A 22351-nucleotide genomic window follows, 5' to 3' on the forward strand; every position below is an offset into this window, starting at 1 on the left:
AGTACGTACAGTGTTGTGTGAGGTATTAACATTTACTGTTTGAGACCTTTGATACCCCTATAAAATGGCATTATTATTATTACGGTATATCAATCTTCCCTTTCATTCTAATATCAATGATTTTAAAACTAATTCTTTATTATGTTTTTTTTCTTCTAGGTCCTTGGGTATTACATAAGGAATGACATTGACACTAAGAACCTGATTGCGGAGATCAAGTCCATCGCCAGCACCCCGACAGACAGGTATTTCTTCAACGTATCAGCTGAGGAGGCTCTGCTCGAGATCGCTGGATCTCTGGGAGACCGCATCTTCAACATCGAGGGTAAAGTTGTGTTCTAAAGCAACGCTGAATTTGTATCACGGTCCATTCGAACAAGAAGGAGTTACCATTTACAAAACCAGAAATAGCAGCACGGCCACTTTATTGCACTTGACCTAACCTGTCCGTTGTTTTTTCTGTGGGGGTTAGGTACTGGGAAAGGTGGTGACTTTCAGATGGAGATGTCCCAAGTGGGATTCAGTGCCCACCAAACCAAGAAGCAGGTATGGGATACAAACCCCCAACTCTTATTTTAAATCAGTTAGTCTATTTGGTAGCATTTTATTTCACGGGTGTCTATGTAACACATTCGTAACACATTCGTAAGCAGTACCTGAACATGGCTTAGTGTGTTTTTAACAGGTACTCTTCTCGCTCTCATTACAGAACATGATTATGTTGGGTGCAGTGGGGGCCTATGGCTGGAGTGGTACTGTGGTTCACTACACCACCCAGAAATCGGACATCTTCCCCAAGACGGCCTTTGAGAGAATCCTAGAGGACAGAAACCACAGCTCACTATTAGGTAAGTGAGCTTGCAATCATCTACGAGTCAATATTGTCTCCTTTATCTTCATTTGATGTTGTGCTATTGTATTATGAGTTCATCAACACCAAGCCATTCTAAGGTATCTTGCTTTTCCAACAATTTCTAACTTCCTTTGAATGTGTATTGAAGCTCAAACAATAGATATCTTTATTTACAGTGTGACTGGCAGTAAGACTACTAGCGCTGGACATTGTTACACGTTTGTCCATAATATCCCGTTTGGCTGTTCTGCACAGGCTACTCTGTGACAACGCTGAATGATGGCAGCATAGAGTACTATGTGGCTGGCGCTCCTCGGTCCAACCACACTGGACAGGTCATAGTGTACATCATCAACGGCAAGGGACAGCCCACCGTCATCGACTCCCAGAGAGGAGACCAGGTAAGGCTCTCTGATTAAAATGGAAGAGAAGAGCGGTTGACAATGGGGACAGTTCTGTAAGTCGCTTTGGATGGAAGTGTTTGCTAAATGAACCATATTGAAAAGAAGAGCACGTCAATTGGTGTGTTGTCAGATGTTATGGCTCTCTACTATCTCTATCATACAGTATATATCTCGCTCTCTCTCTCTCTCTCCAATGATCTATCGTATCTGACTTGTCCGATTTGTTCCCATCTGCTTCGTAAACGTCGTCATCCTTTGTTTCTGCTCATTGATTAAAAACATATGTTCCTCTTAATAGTTTGCTGTATGCGCTTTCGATTCTGTAGATAGGCTCCTACTACGGCAGCGTACTCTGTCCTCTGGATGTGGATAAAGATGGTGTGTCTGATCTACTACTGGTTGGAGCTCCCATGTTCATGAACGAACAGCAGAAGGAGATTGGGAAAGTCCATCTCCTCTCCTTCACTAAGGTAAGCCACACATTTGATTTTTTTCACCTTTATTTAACCAGGTAGGCCAGTTGAGAACAAGTTCTCATTTACAACTGCGACCTGGCCAAGATAAAGCAAAGCAGTGCGACACAAACAACAACAGAGAGTTACACATGGAATAAACAAGCGTACCGCCAATAACACAATAGAAAACGTCTATATATAGTGTGTGCAAATGGCGTGAGGAGGTAAGGCAATAAATAGGCGATAGTAGCGAAGTAATTACAATTTAGAAAATGAACACTGGAGTGATAGATGTGCAGATGAATATGTCCAAGTAGAAATACTGGTGTGCAAAAGAGCAAAAAAGTAAAAAAGTAAATTAAAACAATATGGGGATGAGGTAGGTAGATTGGATGTGCAGATAGCAGATAGCTCAGATAGCTGATGTTTAAAGTCAGTGAGGGAGATATAAGTCGATTTTTGCGATTCGTTCCAGTCATTGGCTGACTTGGTGCACTGTACACCAAGTCAGCCAGACAGATCTTCCTTAAAACTGTTTATATTTTTTGAGTGCAAACCCACCACTGTACATTCCATCTAATGGTTTAATTTTAGGTGTACACACGGCATTCTCTGAGCACAGTGGTTTCAAGATCTTTTGAAAGTCACGCTTTCTTAAAGTACACGAATATTCATGGTTTGTTTTCCATTGGTGCTTCTAGGGCATCCTAAGTGTTCAGGGGTTCCTGAAGGGTCCGTCCCCAGTGGAGAACGCTCGTTTTGGGATGTCTATCTCAGCGGTGCCTGACCTCAACATGGATGGCTACAGTGATGTGGTGGTGGGAGCCCCACTGGAAGACAACAATAAAGGTGTAATCTATGTCTTCAACGGGGACAAGAAGAGACTCAGGACACAGTATTCCCAGGTAGCTGCGGGTTGAGGATTGTGCTATCACTCAACGCAACCTTATCCCAGCTCTTGTCACTCGCTAGCACAGGGGTGGGCAAACTACGGGCCGCGAGCCCATTCAATCCGGCCCACGGGAGGTTTTAATAAAAAATAAATAAAAATAACTTTTATGGTGGGGGGGGTTGGTATTTTGGGTTGAAAAAGGCCACACTTGAACGTCTAAAACGACATAGAAAGTATGTAAAAATGATAATAGATCTATATATTTTTAATAATTGACATTTTTCTGGCCTGCAATTTGTTTTTTATCTGTGCGACCTCCCGTTGAGTTTCTAAATCTCGACATGGCCTTCGAGCCAAGACATGTTCCCACTCCTGCCCCACCGCCATGTCACAACTGAACCTGTTGTGTCTACATCTGACGCTTTGGGTGTTTCTCAATCTGATGGAATTTAGCCAACGTGAGCATCTGATGTGGGATCAAGGGTAAAAATCATGTTTTATCCTGTTCATTTCAGAAAATCCTGGGCTCCAAGCTGGACCCTGCGTTGCGATACTTCGGGAGGTCCATGGACGCCAGCTCCGACTTAAACGATGATACCATACCAGATGTCTCAGTGGGGGCTTATGGAATGGTGGTCCAGCTCTGGTGAGACTCGCTCAGTCGTTTCTTTCCCTTTTAAAAAATATAGATATTTTTTTCTTAACCCTGCTCTTTCGGGAAAACAACTAAATTTATCTACAAGTTATCTACTCGAGTTACAGCGTTTACTTTAGACTTGATATCAGCACATTGGCAGCTGAACAACTTATTTTGGTTCACAATAACTCCAAACCCGAAGAAATGAAATTACAGTAGGCTCTGAGAGAAACATCTTATACTTACTGTATCTCCTCCAGTTTTAGTTGACTGAGTGAGATGTGCCGCCTCATGGAAAGCCTTCTCTTACATAACTGTGGGAAAGCATTTAGTCTTGTCACCTCCTCCCACTCCATCTAGAGAGCAAAACAGCTGGGTGGATTTGGTTTAAAGAGATTGGATTATGCTGACCATTCCCATCTGGATCTGACACTGCTGCTAACCACTTCCACGTAGTTGCTGATGTCACTTATACAATCAATACATCAATCAATCAATCAGTCAACCAATGAGCCAATCAGTTAATCAACACATTAACCAATCTGAAGTTGACTCATGACTCAAGTTGCCTTGTGATTGAAGCATCTCTCAGTAGATGTAGTCATTCAAAAACATAAAAGAGCCAGTTATATGATTATGACTAACTGATTATGACCTCTCCCAGGTCTCGCGGTATGGCCGTGGTGACAGCGAGGGCAACCTTCAACCCTGACACGGTCAGCATCCTGAGTAAGACGTGCAGGGTCAGTGGGAGGCTGGTGTCCTGCTTCAACACCTCAGTCTGTTTCAGCGCCACCTTCAGGCCCAAGATACCTGTAGGACCTGTGGGTAAGCCCTGCTTCTTTTCTTCTGTCTCTCTCTCTCTCTCTCTCTCTGTCTCTGTGTTAGTATCTCCCTCTAATTGTGTCTTGTTGCCTGTGCTACTTCTCACCTCAGCTATCAGGTTCAACCTGACCCTGGATGCTGAGCTCCAGTCGTCTCGTGTCACCTCCAGAGGTCAGTTCAGGAACTCAGAGAGAGTCCTGCAGAAAGACATCCGGGTTTCCACCGGGGAGGTCTGTGAGACACTAGAGGTCTTTGTCCAGGTAAAGAGAGATAATATGAAAAGGTTTGATGCTGATTTGCTGAATGAGGTGTGTCTGTTTTTTCTCCTTTGTCAGGCCTTGTTGAATTACTGTGTTCATTTATAATGGAGGACACATCCTTTTAACAAACTCTTAAAAATCAATCAATTGATCTTATTTCAGGAACATTACCAAGATTAATGTTTACTTGTATGTACAGTACCAGTCAAACATTTGGACACACCTACTCAGTTTTTCTTTAGTTTTACTATTTTCTATATTGTATAATAATAGGGAATACATCTACTTTATTAAATAACATATGGACTCATGTAGTAATCAAAAAAGTGTTAAACAAATCAAAATATATTCTAGATTTTAGATTCTTCGAAGTAGCCACCCTTTGCCTTGATGACAGCTTTGCACGCTCTTGGCATTCTCTTAACCAGCTTCACCTGGAATGCTTTTCCAACAGTCTTAAAGGAGTTCCCACATATGCTGAGCACTTGTTGGCTGCTTTTCCTTCACTCTGCGGTCCAACTCATCCCTAACCATCTCAATCGGGTTGAGGTTGGGTGATTGTGGAGGCCAGGTCATCTGATGCAGCACTCCATCACTCTCCTGCTTGGACAAATAGCCCTTACACAGCCTGGAGGTGTGTTGGGTCATTGTCCTGTTGAAAAACAAATGATAGTCTCACAAAGCGCCAACCAGATGGGATGGTGTATCGTTGCCGAATGCTGTGATAGCCATGCTGGTTAAGTGTGCCTTGAATTCTAAATAAATCACAGACAGTGTCACCAGCAAAGCACCCCGACACCATCACACCTCCTCCATGCTTCACGGTGGGAACCACATGCGGAGATCATCATTAACCTACTCTGTGCGTCTCACAAATACACGGCGGTTAGAACCAAAAATCTCAAATTTGGATTAATCAGACCAAGGGACAGATTTCCACCGGTCATATGTCCATTGCTCGTGTTTCTTGGCCCAAGCAAGTCTCTTCTTTGTATTGGTGTCCTTTAGTAATGGTTTCTTTGCAGCAACCATGAAGGCTTGATTCACGTAGTCTCCTCTGAACAGTTGATGTTGAGATGTGTCTGTTACTTGAACTCTGTGAAGCATTTATTTGGGCTGCAATTTCTGAGACTGGTAACTCTAATGAACTTATCTTCTGCAGCAGAGGTACCTCTGGGTCTTCCTTTCCTTTGGCGGTCCTCATGAGAGCCAGTTTCATCATAGCGCTTGATGGTTTTTGCGATTGTACAAAAGTTCCGGATTGACTGACCTTCATGTCTTAATGTAATGATGGACTGTCGTTTCTCATATTTGAGCTGTTCTTGCCATAATATGGACTTGGTATTTTACAAAATAGGGATATCTTCTGTATACCACCCCTACCTTGTCACAATGCAACTGATTGGCTCAAACTCATTAAGAAGGAAATGAATTCCACAAATGAACTTTTAAGAAGGCACAACTGTTAATTGAAATGCATTCCAGGTGACTACCTCATGATGCTGGTTGAGAGAATGCCAAGAGTGTGCAAAGCTGTCATCGAGGCAAAGGGTGGCTACTTTGAAGCATCTCAAATATGAAATATATTTTAATTTGTTTAACACTTGTTTGGTTACTATATGATTCCATATGTGTTATTTCATAGTTTTGATGTCTACACTATTATTCTACAATGTATAAAATAGTAAAAATAAAGAAAAACCCTGGAATGAGTAGGTGTGTCCTAACTTTTGGCTGGCACTGTATGTACAGTACCTTGCGAAAGTATTCGGCCCCCTTGAACTTTGCGACCTTTTGCCACATTTCAGGCTTCAAACATAAAGATATAAAACTGTATTTTTTTGTGAAGAATCAACAACAAGTGGGACACAATCATGAAGTGGAACGACATTTATTGGATATTTCAAACTTTTTTAACAAATCAAAACCTGAAAAATTGGGTGTGCAAAGTTATTCAGCCCCCTTAAGTTAATACTTTGTAGCGCCACCTTTTGCTGCGATTACAGCGGTAAGTCGCTTGGGGTATGTCTCTATCAATTTTGCACATCGAGAGACTGAATTTCTTTTCCCATTCCTCCTTGCAAAACAGCTCGAGCTCAGTGAGGTTGGATGGAGAGCATTTGTGAACAGCAGTTTTCAGTTCTTTCCACAGATTCTCGATTGGATTCAGGTCTGGACTTTGACTTGGCCATTCTAACACCTGGATATGTTTATTTTTGAACCATTCCATTGTAGATTTTGCTTTATGTTTTGGATCATTGTCTTGTTGGAAGACAAATCTCCCAGTCTCAGGTCTTTTGCAGACTCCATCAGACTCCAACTCCATCATCCCTGCTGAAGAAAAGCAGGCCCAAACCATGATGCTGCCACCACCATGTTTGACAGTGGGGATGGTGTGTTCAGCTGTGTTACTTTTACGCCAAACATAACGTTTTGCATTGTTGCCAAAAAGTTCAATTTTGGTTTCATCTGACCAGAGCACCTTCTTCCACATGTTTGGTGTGTCTCCCAGGTGGCTTGTGGCAAACTTGTGGCAAACGACACTTTGTATGGATATCTTTAAGAAATGGCTTTCTTCTTGCCACTCTTCCATAAAGGCCAGATTTGTGCAATATACGACTGATTGTTGTCCTATGGACAGAGTCTCCCACCTCAGCTGTAGATCTCTGCAGTTCATCCAAAGTGATCATGGGCCTCTTGGCTGCATCTCTGATCAGTCTTCTCCTTGTATGAGCTGAAAGTTTAGAGGGATGGCCAGGTCTTGGTAGATTTGCAGTGGTCTGATACTCCTTCCATTTCAATATTATCGCTTGCACAGTGCTCCTTGGGATGTTTAAAGCTTGGGAAATCTTTTTGTATCCAAATCCGGCTTTAAACTTCTTCACAACAGTATCTCGGACCTGCCTGGTGTGTTCCTTGTTCTTCATGATGCTCTCTGCGCTTTTAACGGACCTCTGAGACTATCACAGTGCAGGTGCATTTATACGGAGACTTGATTACACACAGGTGGATTGTATTTATCATCATTAGTCATTTAGGTCAACATTGGATCATTCAGAGATCCTCACTGAACTTCTGGAGAGAGTTTGCTGCACTGAAAGTAAAGGGGCTGAATAATTTTGCACGCCCAATTTTTCAGTTTTTGATTTGTTAAATTTTTTTGAAATATCCAATAAATGTCGTTCCACTTCATGATTGTGTCCCACTTGTTGTTGATTCTTCACAAAAAAATACAGTTTTATATATTTATGTTTGAAGCCTGAAATGTGGCAAAAGGTCGCAAAGTTCAAGGGGGCCGAATACTTTCGCAAGGCACTGTATGTATAATGATGGAAAAAAAACAATGCCCACTACGTTTCTGTATTATCTTGTTGTTTTCTTTTGGATACTTATACAATTCCAATAAGTTCATTGAGTTCTGATCCCGCTGATGAGAATTAGCTTTGTAGTCAAATGAATGAAACTAATACATAAACTCCTATATTTTGCTTACTGTCTGTCTGACAGGAGGCCCCTGACTTTGTGAGCTCAATCGGTCTGCGTGTGGACATCACTCTGCAGGACCCAGACTCCAGTCCTGTTCTGGATGTTCTCAGTCCCACTGCCTGGGAGTTCTTTGTGAGTTACCACTCAATTAAAATATCAATAATATGGGATGTACATTAAATATATGTTGATGTTGCAATTGCTTGCAGTTGTTAGTAGGAATGAAAATATTGTAGTTTTAGACTGTTGGTAGCGTTATGGTTGTGGAGGAGGCTATGGTTAGGGTTGCACCAGTATGTGGTCATGAAACTAGGGGTTAGAGCTACGGTTGTGGTTAGGGCTAGGGTTAGGGTTGAACTGGACGTGGACATGAAGCTGGGATTAGGTTTTGGGTTGTGGTTGAGTGTTAGGGTGGACATGGGATGTGGACATGAAGCCAGAGTTAGTGTTACAGTTGTGGTTGAGGCTAGGTTTGGGGTTGAACTGGGATAAGGCTCCTCCACAGTTCCCAATACAACAGAATGCTGGGACTAAACATCTACCTCTGCAACTGGATCCTGGACTTCCTGACAGGCCGCCCCCGGGTGGTAAGGGTAGGTAGCAAAACCTCCGCCGCGCTGATCCTCAACACAGGGGCCCCTCAGGGTTGCGTGCTCAGTCCCCTCCTGTACTCCCTGTTCACTCATCATTAAGTTTGCCGATGACACAACAGTGGTAGGCCTGATCACCGACAACGACGAGACAGCCCATAGGGAGGAAGTCAGAGACCTGGCCGTGTGGTGCCAGGAGAACAACCTCTCCCTCAGTGTGATCAAGACAAAGGAGATGACTGTGGACTACAGGAAAAGGAGGACCGAGCACGCCCCCATTCTCATCAGCAGGGCTGTAGTGTAGCAGGTTGAGAGCTTCAAGTTCCTTGGCGTCCACATCACAGGAGACTGAAAGGATTTGGCATGGATCCTCAAAATGTTCTACAGCTGCATCATCGAGAGCATCCTGATGGGTTGCAACACTGCCTGGTATGGCAACTGCTCTGCCTCCGACCGCAAGGCGCTACAGAGGGTAGTGCATGCGGCCCAGTACATCACCGGGGCCAAGCTTCCTGCCATCCAGGACTTCTATACCTGGCAGTGTCAAAAGAAGGCCCTAGGCCCCGCACGACAAGCGGAACCAAGTCTAGGTTCAAGAGGCTTCTAAACAGCTTCTACCCCCAAACCATAAGACTCCAGAACACCTATTCAAATGGCTACCCAGACTATTTGCATAGCCCCCACCCCCTCTTCTACGCTGCTGCTACTCTCTGTTCTTATCTATGCGTAGTCACTTTAATAACTGTACCTACTTGTACATTTGACTTCAATTACCCTGGACTAACCGGTGCCCTGGACTAACCGGTGCCCTGGACTAACCGGTACCCTGGACTAACCGGTGCCCTGGACTAACCCGCACATTGACTCTGTACCGGTACCCCCTGTATAAAGCCTCGCTATTGTTTTCTTACTGCTGCTCTGTAATTATTTGTTACTTTTATTTGTTACTTGTTTTTTAGGTATTTTCTTAAAACTGCGTTGTTGGTTAAGGGCTTGTAAGAAAGCATTTCACTGTAAGGTCTACCTGTTGTATTCGGCGCATGTAACAAATAAAATTTGATTTGATTTTATGTCGTGTGAACTCTTACAACAGATCCCATTCTCCAAAGACTGTGGCTCTGACGATGTGTGTTTGAGTGACCTGCTCTTGAAGTTGAAGAAAGGAGAGATGATTCCCAGGTGAAATCTGACACTCTCTCAACCTAGCCTAGTAAAACCAGACTGAACACCGGGCTCAATGTTGAGCACAGCATTCAGTCTGGTTAAACCAGGCTACTCTCAACCTACACTCTTCCTCCAAGAGCTCAGGAATAACATGTATCATATTATTAGACAAGTATTCCCATATGTTTCTCTATGGGAACAGACAAATAAGTCCTGTTCTGTTGGTCTGGTTTAGTGGGAATACACTTCCTCTATAAGTTGAATGACACAGACCGGGATTCAAGCAAACCCCAATGTGCCGACATTGCACTGCACTTGACTTTCAGAAGCAATTTCCTTGACTTTCACAGAGACGGCATTTGCAGTAAACACTACAGATGCGGCTCAAACATAAATAACCTTTAACAGTCAAATGCAGGGTGATTTGTTTGAATACCAGCCGTTATATGACAGACAGACAGACAGACAGACAAGGTCGTTATGACACACAGTAGACAGACAGACAGCACCTCTTAGAGTGAGTGGTAAGGTCGTAAACATTGGCCAGTCAGAGGGACATATGTTATTTTCACTGCTCCAGTTAATGGTGACACCATATATGGCCCCATGAGATCTGTTCATGGATCCCCCATCAAACTGTGGTGTCTTCATTCTACAGCATGTCATTTCCCCCATGCACATACAGGTAGAATTATACATTCATTCTGACCCCCTCAGTATTGTTCTGAGTAAAACGAGTGTTGTGTTTTGCAGCTCATCTAGGATGCTGGTCAGCTTCAAGGACAAGAGGCTCTCCTTCACTGTGTCTGTGACCAACAAGAAGGAGAATGCGTACAACACCCAAGTCACGGCCACGTACTCCAAAAACCTCTTCTACGCCTCCATCAGTCCTCCAGTATGCATCAGGATCTTTGCTTTGTACACATACGCATGCCCTAGAGGAGGGCTATTTTGATATTTATCAGTAAGCATTTACCTAACGTTGTGTTTCATTTCAGAGTGATGGAACAGAGGTGAAGTGCACCTCCACCAAGGAGTCTCTTACCCTCTCATGCCAGGTGGGGTACCCAGCTTTAAGGCAGAACCAAGAGGTAAGACCTGACGACAAACGACAAGACAGCCGTCGCGTGTGTAGGTCTCTGTCGGCCGGGGTTGCCGTTCCTAAACAATACACTGTTCCCTGCAGGTGACGTTTGGAATCAACTTTGACTTCAACCTGAATCAACTGCAGACCGAAGCCGACGTGAGCTTTGAAGCTCTAAGGTAGCACCTGTTTGCTCGTTCGTGTACCAACCACAGTTGATCATGTAGTGTTCTCTGTAAGGACTCTGGGTCTTCTTCTGTTGCACGGGCTTACTTCTCCTCTCTACAGTGACAGCACAGAGGCGAACCCGTCAGACAACCAAGCCTCTATCTCCGTCCCTGTCCACTATGACTCAGAGATCTCCCTCTCCAGGGAAGCCAATCTCAACTTCTATGTGGTTGACATGGACAATGAAGCGAAGACCGCAGTTAATACCTTCAATGACATCGGTCCGGAGTTCAAATTCTCTCTGAAGGTGAGATATCATGCGCACACAGCTACACGGTCCTTTGAGTACTTTACAATGTACACTGGTTTGCCAGTCTGGGGTAAAATACTTCCTTTCCCCTTGTGGTAGAAATGGTAAGAGAAGTATGACGCGTCAATTAGAAGTGTCTTCTCTTCTGCTTAGGTCTCTACAGGGAACTTCCCAGTCAGTCTGGCCTACCTCACAGTCTCACTGCCCAGTGCTACAGCAAGAGGGAACCCATTGCTGTACGTGACAGGAGTCAAAACAGAACCTGTGGGTATAAATAACCAGTCAACCTGCCTTGTCTCCAAATAACTAGCTTTGGCAGAGTTTTGTGCCCCTCGTATTCTGTGTCAATAGTCTTTGCTGCCAGGTCCCGTGCCAGTGTTGTTTTGGAATACAGCTGGGTTGTGCTCAGGAGAGAGAAAACAGAGCGAAACAGATTAAGCGCAACGCGGGGCTCTATTCAATCCGTAGTGCTGAAGATCCGCTTTAGAGCGCGATTGACAATTAAAGGCAATGTTCCCGCGGTCGGACACTGCATTCCCCGTTCCCGCGGTCGGACACTGCATTCCCCGTTCCCGCGGTCGGACACTGCATTCCCTTTCCCACGGTCGGACACTGCATTCCCCGTTCCCGTGGTCGGACACTGCATTCCCCGTTCCCGCGGTCGGACACTGCATTCCCCGTTCCCGCGGTCGGACACTGCATTCCCTTTCCCACGGTCGGACACTGCATTCCCCGTTCCCGCGGTCGGACACTGCATTCCCCGTTCCCGCGGTCGGACACTGCATTCCCATTCCCGCGGTCGGACACTGCATTCCCATTCCCGCGGTCGGACACTGCATTCCCATTCCCGCGGTCGGACACTGCATTCCCTTTCCCGCGGTCGGACACTGCATTCCCTTTCCCGCGGTCGGACACTGCATTCCCCGTTCCCGCGGTCGGACACTGCATTCCCCGTTCCCGCGGTCGGACACTGCATTCCCCGTTCCCGCGGTCGGACACTGCATTCCCTTTCCCGCGGTCGGACACTGCATTCCCCGTTCCCGCGGTCGGACACTGCATTCCCCGTTCCCGCGGTCGGACACTGCATTCCCCGTTCCCGCGGTCGGACACTGCATTCCCGTTCCCGCGGTCGGACACTGCATTCCCATTCCCGCGGTCGGACACTGCATTCCCATTCCCGCGGTCGGACACTGCATTCCCATTCCCGCGGTCGGACACTGCATTCCCTTTCCCGCGGTCGGACACTGCATTCCCTTTCCCGCGGTCGGACACTGCATTCCCTTTCCCGCGGTCGGACACTGCATTCCCTTTCCCGCGGTCGGACACTGCATTCCCCGTTCCCGCGGTCGGACACTTCATTCCCCATTCCCGCGGTCGGACACTGCATTCCCATTCCCGCGGTCGGACACTGCATTCCCATTCCCGCGGTTGGACACTGCATTCCCATTCCCGCGGTCGGACACTGCATTCCCATTCCCGCGGTCGGACACTGCATTCCCATTCCCGCGGTTGGACACTGCATTCCCCGTTCCCGCTGTCGGACACTGCATTCCCTTTCCCACGGTCGGACACTGCATTCCCCGTTTCCGCGGTCGGACACTGCTTCCCCTTTCCCACGGTCGGACACTGCATTCCCCGTTCCCGCGGTCGGACACTGCATTGCATATTACAGCTCAATCGGAAATTACCTTTACATTTTAACGTGTATCTTCCGCGATACTTCAGTGTGTCACGAACTGGCTCGTAGCCCGTAACAAAAAGGGAGACAACGTGGAGATGAAGGAATAACAAAAATGTATTTATTCACTAAAGTAAACTATAAACAAGTAACAATGGTGTGTAGTCAGTAGTGTAAGTGGTTGCGTGCATACATGCAATAATGAGGGGTGTTGAATAGTGCCAAAGCAAACAAACAAACAAAACAGCCACAAAAATGCCACGACCAAAATCTAACAGTGTGTCTGCGTGGAGAATGTCCCATTTCGCTGACAACCCTCCGCACCCCGGCATCCTATCAAGAGCAAAAGAGAGAGAATTCGGCAGACAGAGTGGGAGGGTTGTCGCAAGTGAAACTGATTGAATCCAGCCCGAGGACGTGCCACCTGACCAATACGAATACAAATGTTGTTGCTGTTCTGCAGGCTGGCGAAGTGAGCTGTGAAGTAACCAGCCTCGTCAACCCTCTGAAGATCAGTGAGAAGCCTTACACAGCATCCTTCTCCAAGGAGAACCTAATGGGCACAGAGGATCTGGTGCGTGTGTGTGTGTGTGCGTGTGTGTGTTCTTTTGACAGACAGAGACAAAGATAGAGTCACAGTGTATATCTGATGATCTCCTCTGAATACATGTCCTATTGTTTTTCTGATATTTCCAGAACTGTAAGACAGCCAAGTGCCAGCCTATGAAGTGTGTCCTGAAAGACATGGGGATAAAGAGCGATTTCTTCGTGAACGTGACCACACGGATATGGAACGGTACCTTTGCTGCTGTACGTATAGATCGCACATTCATCTACTCCTCGTCATTTACATGCTTGCTGCTCCTCCTCCCATGGAGCGGCGTTGCCTCATTGCCTCTTTCGTTCTCCTCTTGTCTTGTCTCCGAGCAGTCATCCTTCCAGTCCACTGTGCTGACTGTGAGCACAGAGATAGAGACCTCCGAGCCTGAACTGCTGGTCGTCTCTCACAAGCACCTGACGGTACAGGACTAATACATCAAAGACATTTGAATACAGCCTCACCTAATATCTTTGAAACCCAGAGAGAATCTGTTAAAAAAATATATATATATGAAGTGCCTTGTTTTTGTTGTTTTGTACAAGTTCTACACTGCCCTCTCCTGGATCTAGGATGAACAGCATATTAACAGCTACAAGACTTGTATTGCCTGACTGTTCGTAAGCGTGATACATCCCGCCTCCTGTCCTGTCTGCAGGTTGGCGTCACCATCAGTAAACCAGGGGTGAAAGGAGATGTGCCTGTAGGCGTTATTGCGGGCAGTGTGATTGGAGGCCTGCTGCTATTGGCTCTGGTTATTGGCCTGCTTTGGAAGGTATTGTATGCATTCAGTCTTTTGTTGACTTTACTGCTGTAAAACTCTCTTCACAGCAGATGCTCTGAGCTTATCCTACCAAGACCAAGAAGTACTACCATGTCATCTTTTACGTCTGTGTGCCTCTCTCCCTCTCCCTCTCTGTCTCTTCCTCTGTCTCTCTCTCTCTTTCTCTCTCTCCCTCTCCCCCAGTTTGGCTTCTTCCGGAGAAAGTACAAGCAGCTGATGCAAAACACTGAGGAGGATGAGGCAGAGACCGAGGGACTGGAGAACACAGCAGCGTGAGAACCAGGCACGGGAAAGAACCCATCTCGGAAACGACAATGTGCCTACAGACTGAGAACACATAATGGCCAACGGACCACAACCACACATAAACAGTAACTGAACAAACATGAGTTGTACATACATATTGAGCCAAGGGCTTGTTAGTGGAAAGGGGCTGTCTGGTTGGGTTGGTGGCTTTAAAATGGTTTGGGTTGTGAAGTGAATGGAGTGTTTTGAGTGAGCAGAAAGACATTGGCCCTCTGACCATCAAACACATCCATACAAAGACCCGATTATGTCTGCCATCTTGGATCCTCTATAGGAAAGTAAATAATCTACGGTGCATTTTTTACTCGCTGAATTCATACTTGGGTACTGGTTTATTTTTGTTCAAATAATTGTTGCTTTTTTAGTCATAGGCCTATTGTTGGATAAGAAGCTTGTGTATAATCATTTGTCATCTCTCTGGATGTTACTGTGCAATTTACTGTGCAATTGGTTGGAAAGCACAGAAGTATATTATCAATAGCCTTTCAAATGGATATGGAAAATAGCCTACGCATAAGAGATTGTAGACAATCGGCATGGTTATCACATGTTGGCATTCTCAGCGTTTCCCTTTGCAATGGGAGGGGTTTGACATTCTGTTGATGCTGAGGCATCCTTTTTTTTGTGTGTGTACCTAATAGCAACATTTGAACAGAATCCACAACCCTTCTTTCCTACTTTCACTGGTGCACTTCCTGCCTCTGAGTATCTCAGTCGCGGTTTTCCAGAGACAACACTGTATAGTTACTACAAGCCGTACAACTGTGAAGACACCGGCTTTAGAAAATACACTGTATTCAGATCAGATTCATATAAAAATGGATGTATTTACTATTTGCGATATCAGAGCAAAAGGCCGTTTTTGAATGTGTAGAAAATGAGACTATTTATTGTGTGACTTAAATATGAAATATGTATCATTCAGATACATTATCATCCATTTAAAAAGTGTTTTACGTATTCCCTACACAGCGAAAGTAGAAAATAAAGTATTGGAAGCGTGTGCTGGTTCATTTGTTTATTTGTAAAGTTACTGTATCGTGATTGGGAGAAAAGCGAAGCTCGGTGTGAAGGTACGCGCAGTAGCAAAGACTAAACCCTCTGAGAGAATGTTTACGAGAAAAAATGTCCCACTGTTATTTTTCCAGATATATTTTCAATGGGTACATGCCACTTCTTTCCTGAACATTTTATAGCATTCAAACGTTTGAAAGTGTTGTATATATACTGATGGTACATTTTATTTCATTAAAACTTTACGTACATAAAGGTGTGACTGACTATATTTTTGGATTAGGGACAGCTTTAAAAACGGATACAGTGTGTATTACCTAATATTTGGCATAAAAAAAGCTCCTAGATGAGGTTAGAGGTCAACTCTGGCATGTCCACTGGCACTCTTTGTTCTCTTTCCAACAGGACTCGTCAGCTTCATACACCTCCTACCAAAGACAGAAAACATCCCCCCAGCATTAGCTTCCTGTGGAACTAATTGCACTAATTCAAACTGTGTCTTCAGACAGGCTCTGCAGCCATGTGACTGAGTCACTTGACAATGATTAGTTTAGTTGTGGAAGTTCACACAACTCTTACATAAAGTTAAACTTCGGGATTTTGGCAGTGAAGTGTAGTAATTGCATTGTTACTGCACAAGTATATGAGCAACTTAATTGAAAGTGTTTACTAAATGTATGTATGGGTACAATGTAGTACAGAATGGTCATGGGACATAGGGTAATCATTAAAGGGATACTTCAGAATTTTGGCAACGAACCCCTAATCTACTTCCCCAGAGTCAGATGAACTCATGGATACCATTTTTATGTCTCTGCATCCAGTATGAAGGAAGTTAAGAGGTAGTTTTGCTAACCCGTGTTAGCGCAATGACTGGAAGCCTATGGTATCTACGAGTATGCTAACAGTTACCATAAGACTTCCAGCCATTGAGCTAACGCCAGTTAGCAATTGCGCTAACGCTAGTTAACAACTTCCGTCAAATGGCACACAGAGATCGAAAAAAATGGTATCCACGAGTTCATCTGACTCTGGGGAAGTAGATTAGGGGTTCGTTGCCAAAATTCTGAAGTATCCCTTTAATGATTACCCTATGTCCCATGACCATTCTGTACTACATCGTACCCATACATACATTTAGTAAAAACTTTTAAAAGAAGTTGAATCGATACCTGTGCAGTAACAATATCGACTACAGAAACAACATTGTGTTCATGTGTGTATTTCAGTAATAACAATAGGAACCCTTCTGCGCTTTTCCGTCTCTAGCCACATGATCAGGTCCTGCTCACCTTCTTCCATATGGGCACGGTGGCTTTCAGGGTATCTATACAGTACTGCACTGCCTCCAGAGAGTCCCCCCGGTGAGGAGACGAGATGCCGATGATCACACTGGCCTCAGTCACAGGCACCACCCTGGAAAATAAAAGAATACATGTCTTATAGCATAGTTATCCTATAGTTAGTGTCACAGTTCCCCCACCCACAGTCCGACATACAGTAGTAACTAAGTGGTTGGTTGGTTGTGTTGGTTGGTTGTGTTGGTTGGTTGGTTGGGTGGGTGGGTGGGTAGTTTACCAGGAATGAGACAGTAAGAGATTTGTGAATCTCACCCCAGTCGATGATGAACACAGATGTGCCTGACAGTCGGCCATCTTGCCCTGATGTCAGTGTATATCTTCCTGAGTTCTGATTCGGCCATGGGGATATAGGCTTCATACTCCAGCTGCATCACTTTCATCCCTTCAAAACTGTCCCTCGTCGTCCCTGAAATAATGAATCACAATCATCACTGGCATTATGGCCTCAGCTTGGACTGAACATACTATGTGCCACAACTCTGTGTTAGCCTGCTGAACTAAAAGCTAGGCATTCATCGAACCACCTCCATTAAACATGTCAAATTCAAATCAAATTTTATTGGTCACATACACATGGTTAGCAGATGTTAATGCGAGTGTGCTTCTAGCTCCGACCGCACAGTAATATCTAACAACTAATCTAACAATTTCACAACAACTACCTTATGCACACAAGTGTAAAAGAATGAATAAGAATATGTACATATAACATTTATATGGATGAGCGATGGCCTATGCCATCGCAAGATACAGTAGATGGTATAGAGTAGAGTATATACATATGAGATGAGTAATGTAGGGTATGTAAACATTATATAAAGTGCCATTGTTTAAAGTGGTTAGTGATACATTTATTACATCAAGATGCAGTAGATGGTATAGAGTACAGTATATACATATGAGATGAGTAATGTAGGGTATGTAAACATTATATAAAGTGGCATTGTTTAAAGTGACTGGTGATATAGTTATTACATCCGATTTTTAATTATTAAAGTGGCCAGAGATTTGAGTCAGTATGTTGGCAGCAGCCACTCAACGTTAGTGATGGCTGTTTAACAGTGTGATGGCCTTGAGATAGAAGCTGTTTTTCAGTCTCTTGGTCCCAGCTTTGATGCACCTGTACTGACCTCGCCTTCTGGATGATAGCGGGGTGAACAGGCAGTGGCTCGGTTGGTTGTTGTCCTTGATGATCTTTTTGGCCTTCCTGTGACATGGGTTCTGTAGGTGTTCTGGAGGGCAGGTAGTTTGCCCCGGGTGATGCGTTGTGCAGACCTCACTACCCTCTGGAGAGCCTTAAGGTTGTGGGCGAAGCAGTTGCCGTACCAGGCGGTGATACAGCCCGAGAGGATGCTCTCGATTGTGTATCTAAGTGTTTTTGGTGACAAGACAAATTTCTTAAGCCTCCTGAGGTTGAAGGGGCGCTGTTGCGCCTTCTTCACCACGCTGTCTGTGTGGGTGGACCATTTCAGTTTGTCTGTGATGTGTACGCCGAGAAACTTAAAACTTTCCACCCATTCCACTACTGACCCATCAATGTGGATAGGGGGGTGCTCCCTCTGCTGTTTCCTGAAGTCCACGATCATCTCATTTGTTTTGTTGATGTTGAGTGTGAGGTTGTTTTCCTGACACCACACTCCGAGGGCCCTCACCTCCTCCCTGTAGGCCGTCTCGTCGTTGTTGGTAATGAAGCCTACCACTGTAGTGTCGTCTGCAAACTTGATGATTGAGTTGGAGGCGTGCATGGCCACGCAGTCATGGGTGATCAGGGAGTACAGGAGAGGGCTGAGAACGCACCCTTGTGGGGCCCCAGTGTTTAGGATCAGCGGGGTGGAGATGTTGTTTCCTACCCTCACCACCTGGGGGCGGCCCATTAGAAAGTTCAGGACCCAGTTTCACAGGGCGGGGTCGAGACCCAGGGTCTCAAGCTTAATGACGAGTTTGGAGGGTACTATGGGGTTAAATGTGTAGCGTCATAGCATTCTTACAACAGCATTCTTACATAGGTATTCCTCTTGTCCAGATGGGTTAGGTCAGTGTGCAGTGTGATTGCGATTGCGTCATCTGTGGACCTATTGGGGCAGTAAGCAAATTGGAGTGGGTCTAGGGTGTCAGGTAGGGTGGAGGTGATATGGTCCTTGACTAGTCTCTCAAAGCATTTCATGATGACGGAAGTGAGTGCTACGGGGCGGTAGTCATTTAGCTCAGTTACCTTAGCTTTCTTGGGAACAGGAACAATGGTGGCCCTCTTGAAGCATGTGGGAACAGCAGACTGGGATCTGTATTGGTTGAATATGTCCGTAAACACACCAGCCAGCTGGTCTGCGCATGCTCTGAGGCCGTCTGGGCCGGCAGCCTTGCGAGGGGTAACATGTTTAAATGTTTTACTCACGTCAGCTGCAGTGAAGGAGATCCCGCAGGTTTTGGTAGTGGGCCGTGTCAGTGGCACTGTATTGTCCTCAAAGCAAGCAAATAATTTGTTTAGTTTGTCTGGGAGCAAGACGTTGGTGTCCGCGACGGGGCTGGTTTTCTGTTTGTAGTCCATGATTGTCTGTAGACCGTGTCTGAGCAGCTGAATTGCGACTCCACTTTGTCTCTATACTGACGCTTAGCTTGTTTGATTGCCTTGCGGAGGGAATAGCTGCACTGTTTGTATTCGGTCATGTTTCTGGTCACCTTGCCCTGATTAAAAGCAGTGGTTCGCGCTTTCAGTTTTGCGCGAATGCACCCATCAATCCACGGTCTCTGGTTGGGGAAGGTTTTAATAGTCACCGTGGGTACAACATCACCAATGCCCTTGCTAATAAACTCCCGCACCGAATCAGCGTATGCATCAATGTTGTTGTCTGAGGCTATCCGGATCTCACAGGTTACTCACTCAATGCTGCTTAATCATCCTTGTTTTAAACAGAAATATCCATGACACCTTACATTGGTCAGTAAAACAGTGAGTGTTCTGATAAAACAGTAGACATAAAACAGTAGTTGAGCTGAGCTGTGTGTAGTCCCTACCCACCTATGAAGATGGAGATGGCTCCACAGGAAGGGCAGGTGACAGAGTCTGACACTGTGTCCACAGAAAGTTTGTCATGTGTCAGTTTAACGAGATCCCTGGGATCCCCTTCCGCCTCAGCCATCTGGGTTAGGAATGAGGGATGAGGACTCTAAAAGAAGCAGACATTTGACATTCAATTGAAATTGGTGGAGATTGTGAAAAAAGTAGTCTAATTTACCGCAGGGGACAAAAATCTGAACCTAAAGGCAAAGTAATTCAAAAGGACAATACTGCATATGCAATATGAATTTGTCTTCCATGATTAAGAGAGTAAATGTTAATACATTTTTTTACCTAAATTATGTTTAATTTATCCTCCACTTAACGGCGGAATGACAGCAACCTCATCCCCATCCCTAAGGCTCACACGCACGTCCCCAAGGGCCAGGTACTCCTGTCGCACAGCCAAAACAACTGAATCGCGCACAGCAGATAGTCTTGGGAATAAAGAAAATACGTGACATTAATAAAGTAACGAGTTAAATGACTAAGATATATTCTAATTGAACTTGTAGGGTCTCGTATTTACCTGGGGTGTCTGCTGACAAGGCCTTGCCACAGCTCGACGGTCGTCAGTTCTGAGGCGACCCTGATCGTCTCCGATTTGAGTCCCGTCAGCTCGGCACTTTTGGCGAAATAGAACACTGACACCTATTGAACACGTAAAAACACACACATTGCTGTAGGCCTACCGTTGACAGATATGAAGACACTGACAGTTTAGAATAATATTGAAATTCTTCTGCACCCCACTTGTTTTATTTTTGGCAAATACAAACCGCCAACTGCGCTTACCTCGATAGTCATGGATTAAGTTGTATCCGCAACATTGATAAATTAATGTAGACTACTATGTTACTGCTGCAGGACTCCAGACCCGTAGACTACCAAGGGAGAATCTCAATTGCAACCTCCGGGCGTCCACTCTCCTCGCCTCCTTCTCAAAACCCATTGGATAAGATAGCCATAGATCCCGCCCCTCTGAGCTTCTCCTCCAATGGGTTCTGAGAAGGAGGCAGAAGCGAGACCGCGAGGTAAAAATTTGTTCCATGCATATCTACGTTACACTCACTCGCAGTCAGCTGACTAGAAGGCAGGAAATAGGAGGAGCGTAACATTCACTCCAAAACTAACAGACAGGCCACCAGATGTCCCCATAACACATTACAAATGTAGGCTAGACCCAAAGAAAACAATCTAAAACCACATTTTTCCCCCTATCATTCACAGCTGTTATGCCATACTCTCTACTTCTACGTCCCTCTCTGGTATTGCTATTTGAGGTTTAAACTATGTAAACTAGTACTAATATGTATCGGTTGCAAAAGGTTGTAAATGTCAAATTAACCATTTAAAGGGTCAATCTACAGTTGCCATATCAATTTTTGGACTTAGACAGTAATGATATGTACCAATTGATCCTTGAAGAATATAAACGTATAAATGCCTCGTGAGCTTAGTTCAACTGTCGTACCCCATCAGAACCCACAATGTAAGCTTGTTTACTCAAATGTTTGTAAACAAAGTAAATGTAAACAAGCACTGTATAGCCTCAAATTATGATTAATATAATGTTGATATCGATGTTGATATCATGGATGGGAAAAGGCCTTGCATCCATAGCAGCTGTCTCTTAATTTGAGAGTGGTTACATTTCTCCAGCCCCATATAAATATTAAGGTAATTTCCGATTGAGAAGAGATTCTCCAGCTTTAACCTTGAATGCAACGTGAGATGCTACCTGTTGATCCGTTGAGACACATGGGGAAGATCCATATACAAGCAACACTAAGGCTGTTCAACGGGCAGCTAAACTTTGGTTAATGAATTACGTTTATCTTTAAAAGCCTCTTTGGAGACGGGATTGGTCAGCCTATATTTATATATTTGACCCCAGCGAATGAGGGCCAAACAACTGTCCAATCTCTATTATTGGAATGGTGGTATTCTAACAGCTATTATTATCATCTGTTAGTCGCTATCTATTCACACTGCAATGGAGCACTTAAAAAGATTAACGCATCAAAACTGGAGCTGAGGCCACAGCCTATGCTTGGGGGTACTAGCCCACTGAAAAATAATTCTGCCCATTCCAGTAACTCTTTCTCCATTTGTATTTCTCGCTTGACAAGAAATCACTCTTGTAATATTTTTTTTGTTGTTGCATCAAATGAATTTCAATGGCAATTTAAAACTGAGCTGGTAGTATGACATTTTACTCAACACATTTTTTTGGAACAAACAGCGGGTGAGCTGTGAAACATATACATCGTATGGTGTTCAAGTATCTGTACAGTTCATGACACAGGTAGCCTACAATTTATGACATCTGAATAAAAAGGTGCGAGTTCCATCATTAAAGCCTGCACGTTTTGGACTTCTATAACCTCCTTTAAACATTGTGTGTTTGAGCTACAGACTTCCGGG

At 44.7% G+C, this 22351-nt stretch overlaps 3 protein-coding genes across 4 annotated transcripts in view; 1 reads left to right on the forward strand and 2 right to left on the reverse strand.

The window, feature by feature from the left end:
* Positions 1-15763, forward strand: part of LOC110523919 (integrin alpha-2) — a 33208-nt gene extending 17445 nt beyond the window's left edge. For both annotated transcript variants that reach the window (XM_036977636.2, XM_090234984.1), the window contains exons 9-29: positions 160-325; positions 473-546; positions 710-848; positions 1109-1254; positions 1584-1727; positions 2414-2617; positions 3120-3250; positions 3906-4069; positions 4178-4326; positions 7834-7944; positions 9496-9581; positions 10320-10461; positions 10565-10657; positions 10753-10829; positions 10939-11125; positions 11282-11392; positions 13270-13380; positions 13503-13616; positions 13737-13826; positions 14063-14179; positions 14372-15763. In XM_036977636.2, the coding sequence (XP_036833531.2) occupies positions 160-325; positions 473-546; positions 710-848; positions 1109-1254; positions 1584-1727; positions 2414-2617; positions 3120-3250; positions 3906-4069; positions 4178-4326; positions 7834-7944; positions 9496-9581; positions 10320-10461; positions 10565-10657; positions 10753-10829; positions 10939-11125; positions 11282-11392; positions 13270-13380; positions 13503-13616; positions 13737-13826; positions 14063-14179; positions 14372-14464 (2649 nt within the window). In that variant the 3' untranslated portion in view covers positions 14465-15763. The remainder of the gene's footprint in view (positions 1-159; positions 326-472; positions 547-709; positions 849-1108; positions 1255-1583; positions 1728-2413; positions 2618-3119; positions 3251-3905; positions 4070-4177; positions 4327-7833; positions 7945-9495; positions 9582-10319; positions 10462-10564; positions 10658-10752; positions 10830-10938; positions 11126-11281; positions 11393-13269; positions 13381-13502; positions 13617-13736; positions 13827-14062; positions 14180-14371) is intronic.
* mocs2 (molybdenum cofactor synthesis 2) lies at positions 15498-20027 on the reverse strand. The gene is made up of 4 exons (XM_021603070.3): positions 19886-20027; positions 17122-17275; positions 16801-16924; positions 15498-15936 (listed from the first exon to the last, which is right to left on the reverse strand). The coding sequence occupies exons 1-4, from the start codon at positions 20004-20006 to the stop codon at positions 15868-15870; spliced, it is 468 nt and encodes a 155-aa protein (XP_021458745.3). The 5' UTR covers positions 20007-20027; the 3' UTR covers positions 15498-15867.
* A 198-nt stretch (positions 20028-20225) lies between these two features.
* LOC149983296 (molybdopterin synthase sulfur carrier subunit) lies at positions 20226-20851 on the reverse strand. Its single transcript, XM_090234985.1, has 3 exons — positions 20720-20851; positions 20454-20575; positions 20226-20361 (listed from the first exon to the last, which is right to left on the reverse strand). The coding sequence occupies exons 1-3, from the start codon at positions 20729-20731 to the stop codon at positions 20235-20237; spliced, it is 261 nt and encodes an 86-aa protein (XP_090091111.1). The 5' UTR covers positions 20732-20851; the 3' UTR covers positions 20226-20234.
* Between the last annotated feature and the right edge of the window lie 1500 nt (positions 20852-22351).

The sequence above is a fragment of the Oncorhynchus mykiss genome, chromosome 5 (assembly GCF_057628025.1).
Source record: "Oncorhynchus mykiss isolate SJ-2025 chromosome 5, ASM5762802v1, whole genome shotgun sequence".
Classification (NCBI taxonomy): Eukaryota; Metazoa; Chordata; class Actinopteri; order Salmoniformes; family Salmonidae; genus Oncorhynchus; species Oncorhynchus mykiss.

Coding starts and splice junctions, on each gene's coding strand:
- LOC149983296 (XM_090234985.1), bottom strand. Junction 20,362..20,453: donor CTTGTCAGCAGACACCCCAG/GTAAATACGAGA, acceptor TTTATTCCCAAG/ACTATCTGCTGTGCGCGATT.
- mocs2 (XM_021603070.3), bottom strand. CDS start 20,006: ATGGCTGAGGCGGAAGGGGATCCCAGGGATCTCGTTAAACTGACACAT. Junction 16,925..17,121: donor TGTGTTCATCATCGACTGGG/GTGAGATTCACA, acceptor TTTATTTTCCAG/GGTGGTGCCTGTGACTGAGG. Junction 15,937..16,800: donor CCGTGCCCATATGGAAGAAG/GTGAGCAGGACC, acceptor TGTCTTTGGTAG/GAGGTGTATGAAGCTGACGA.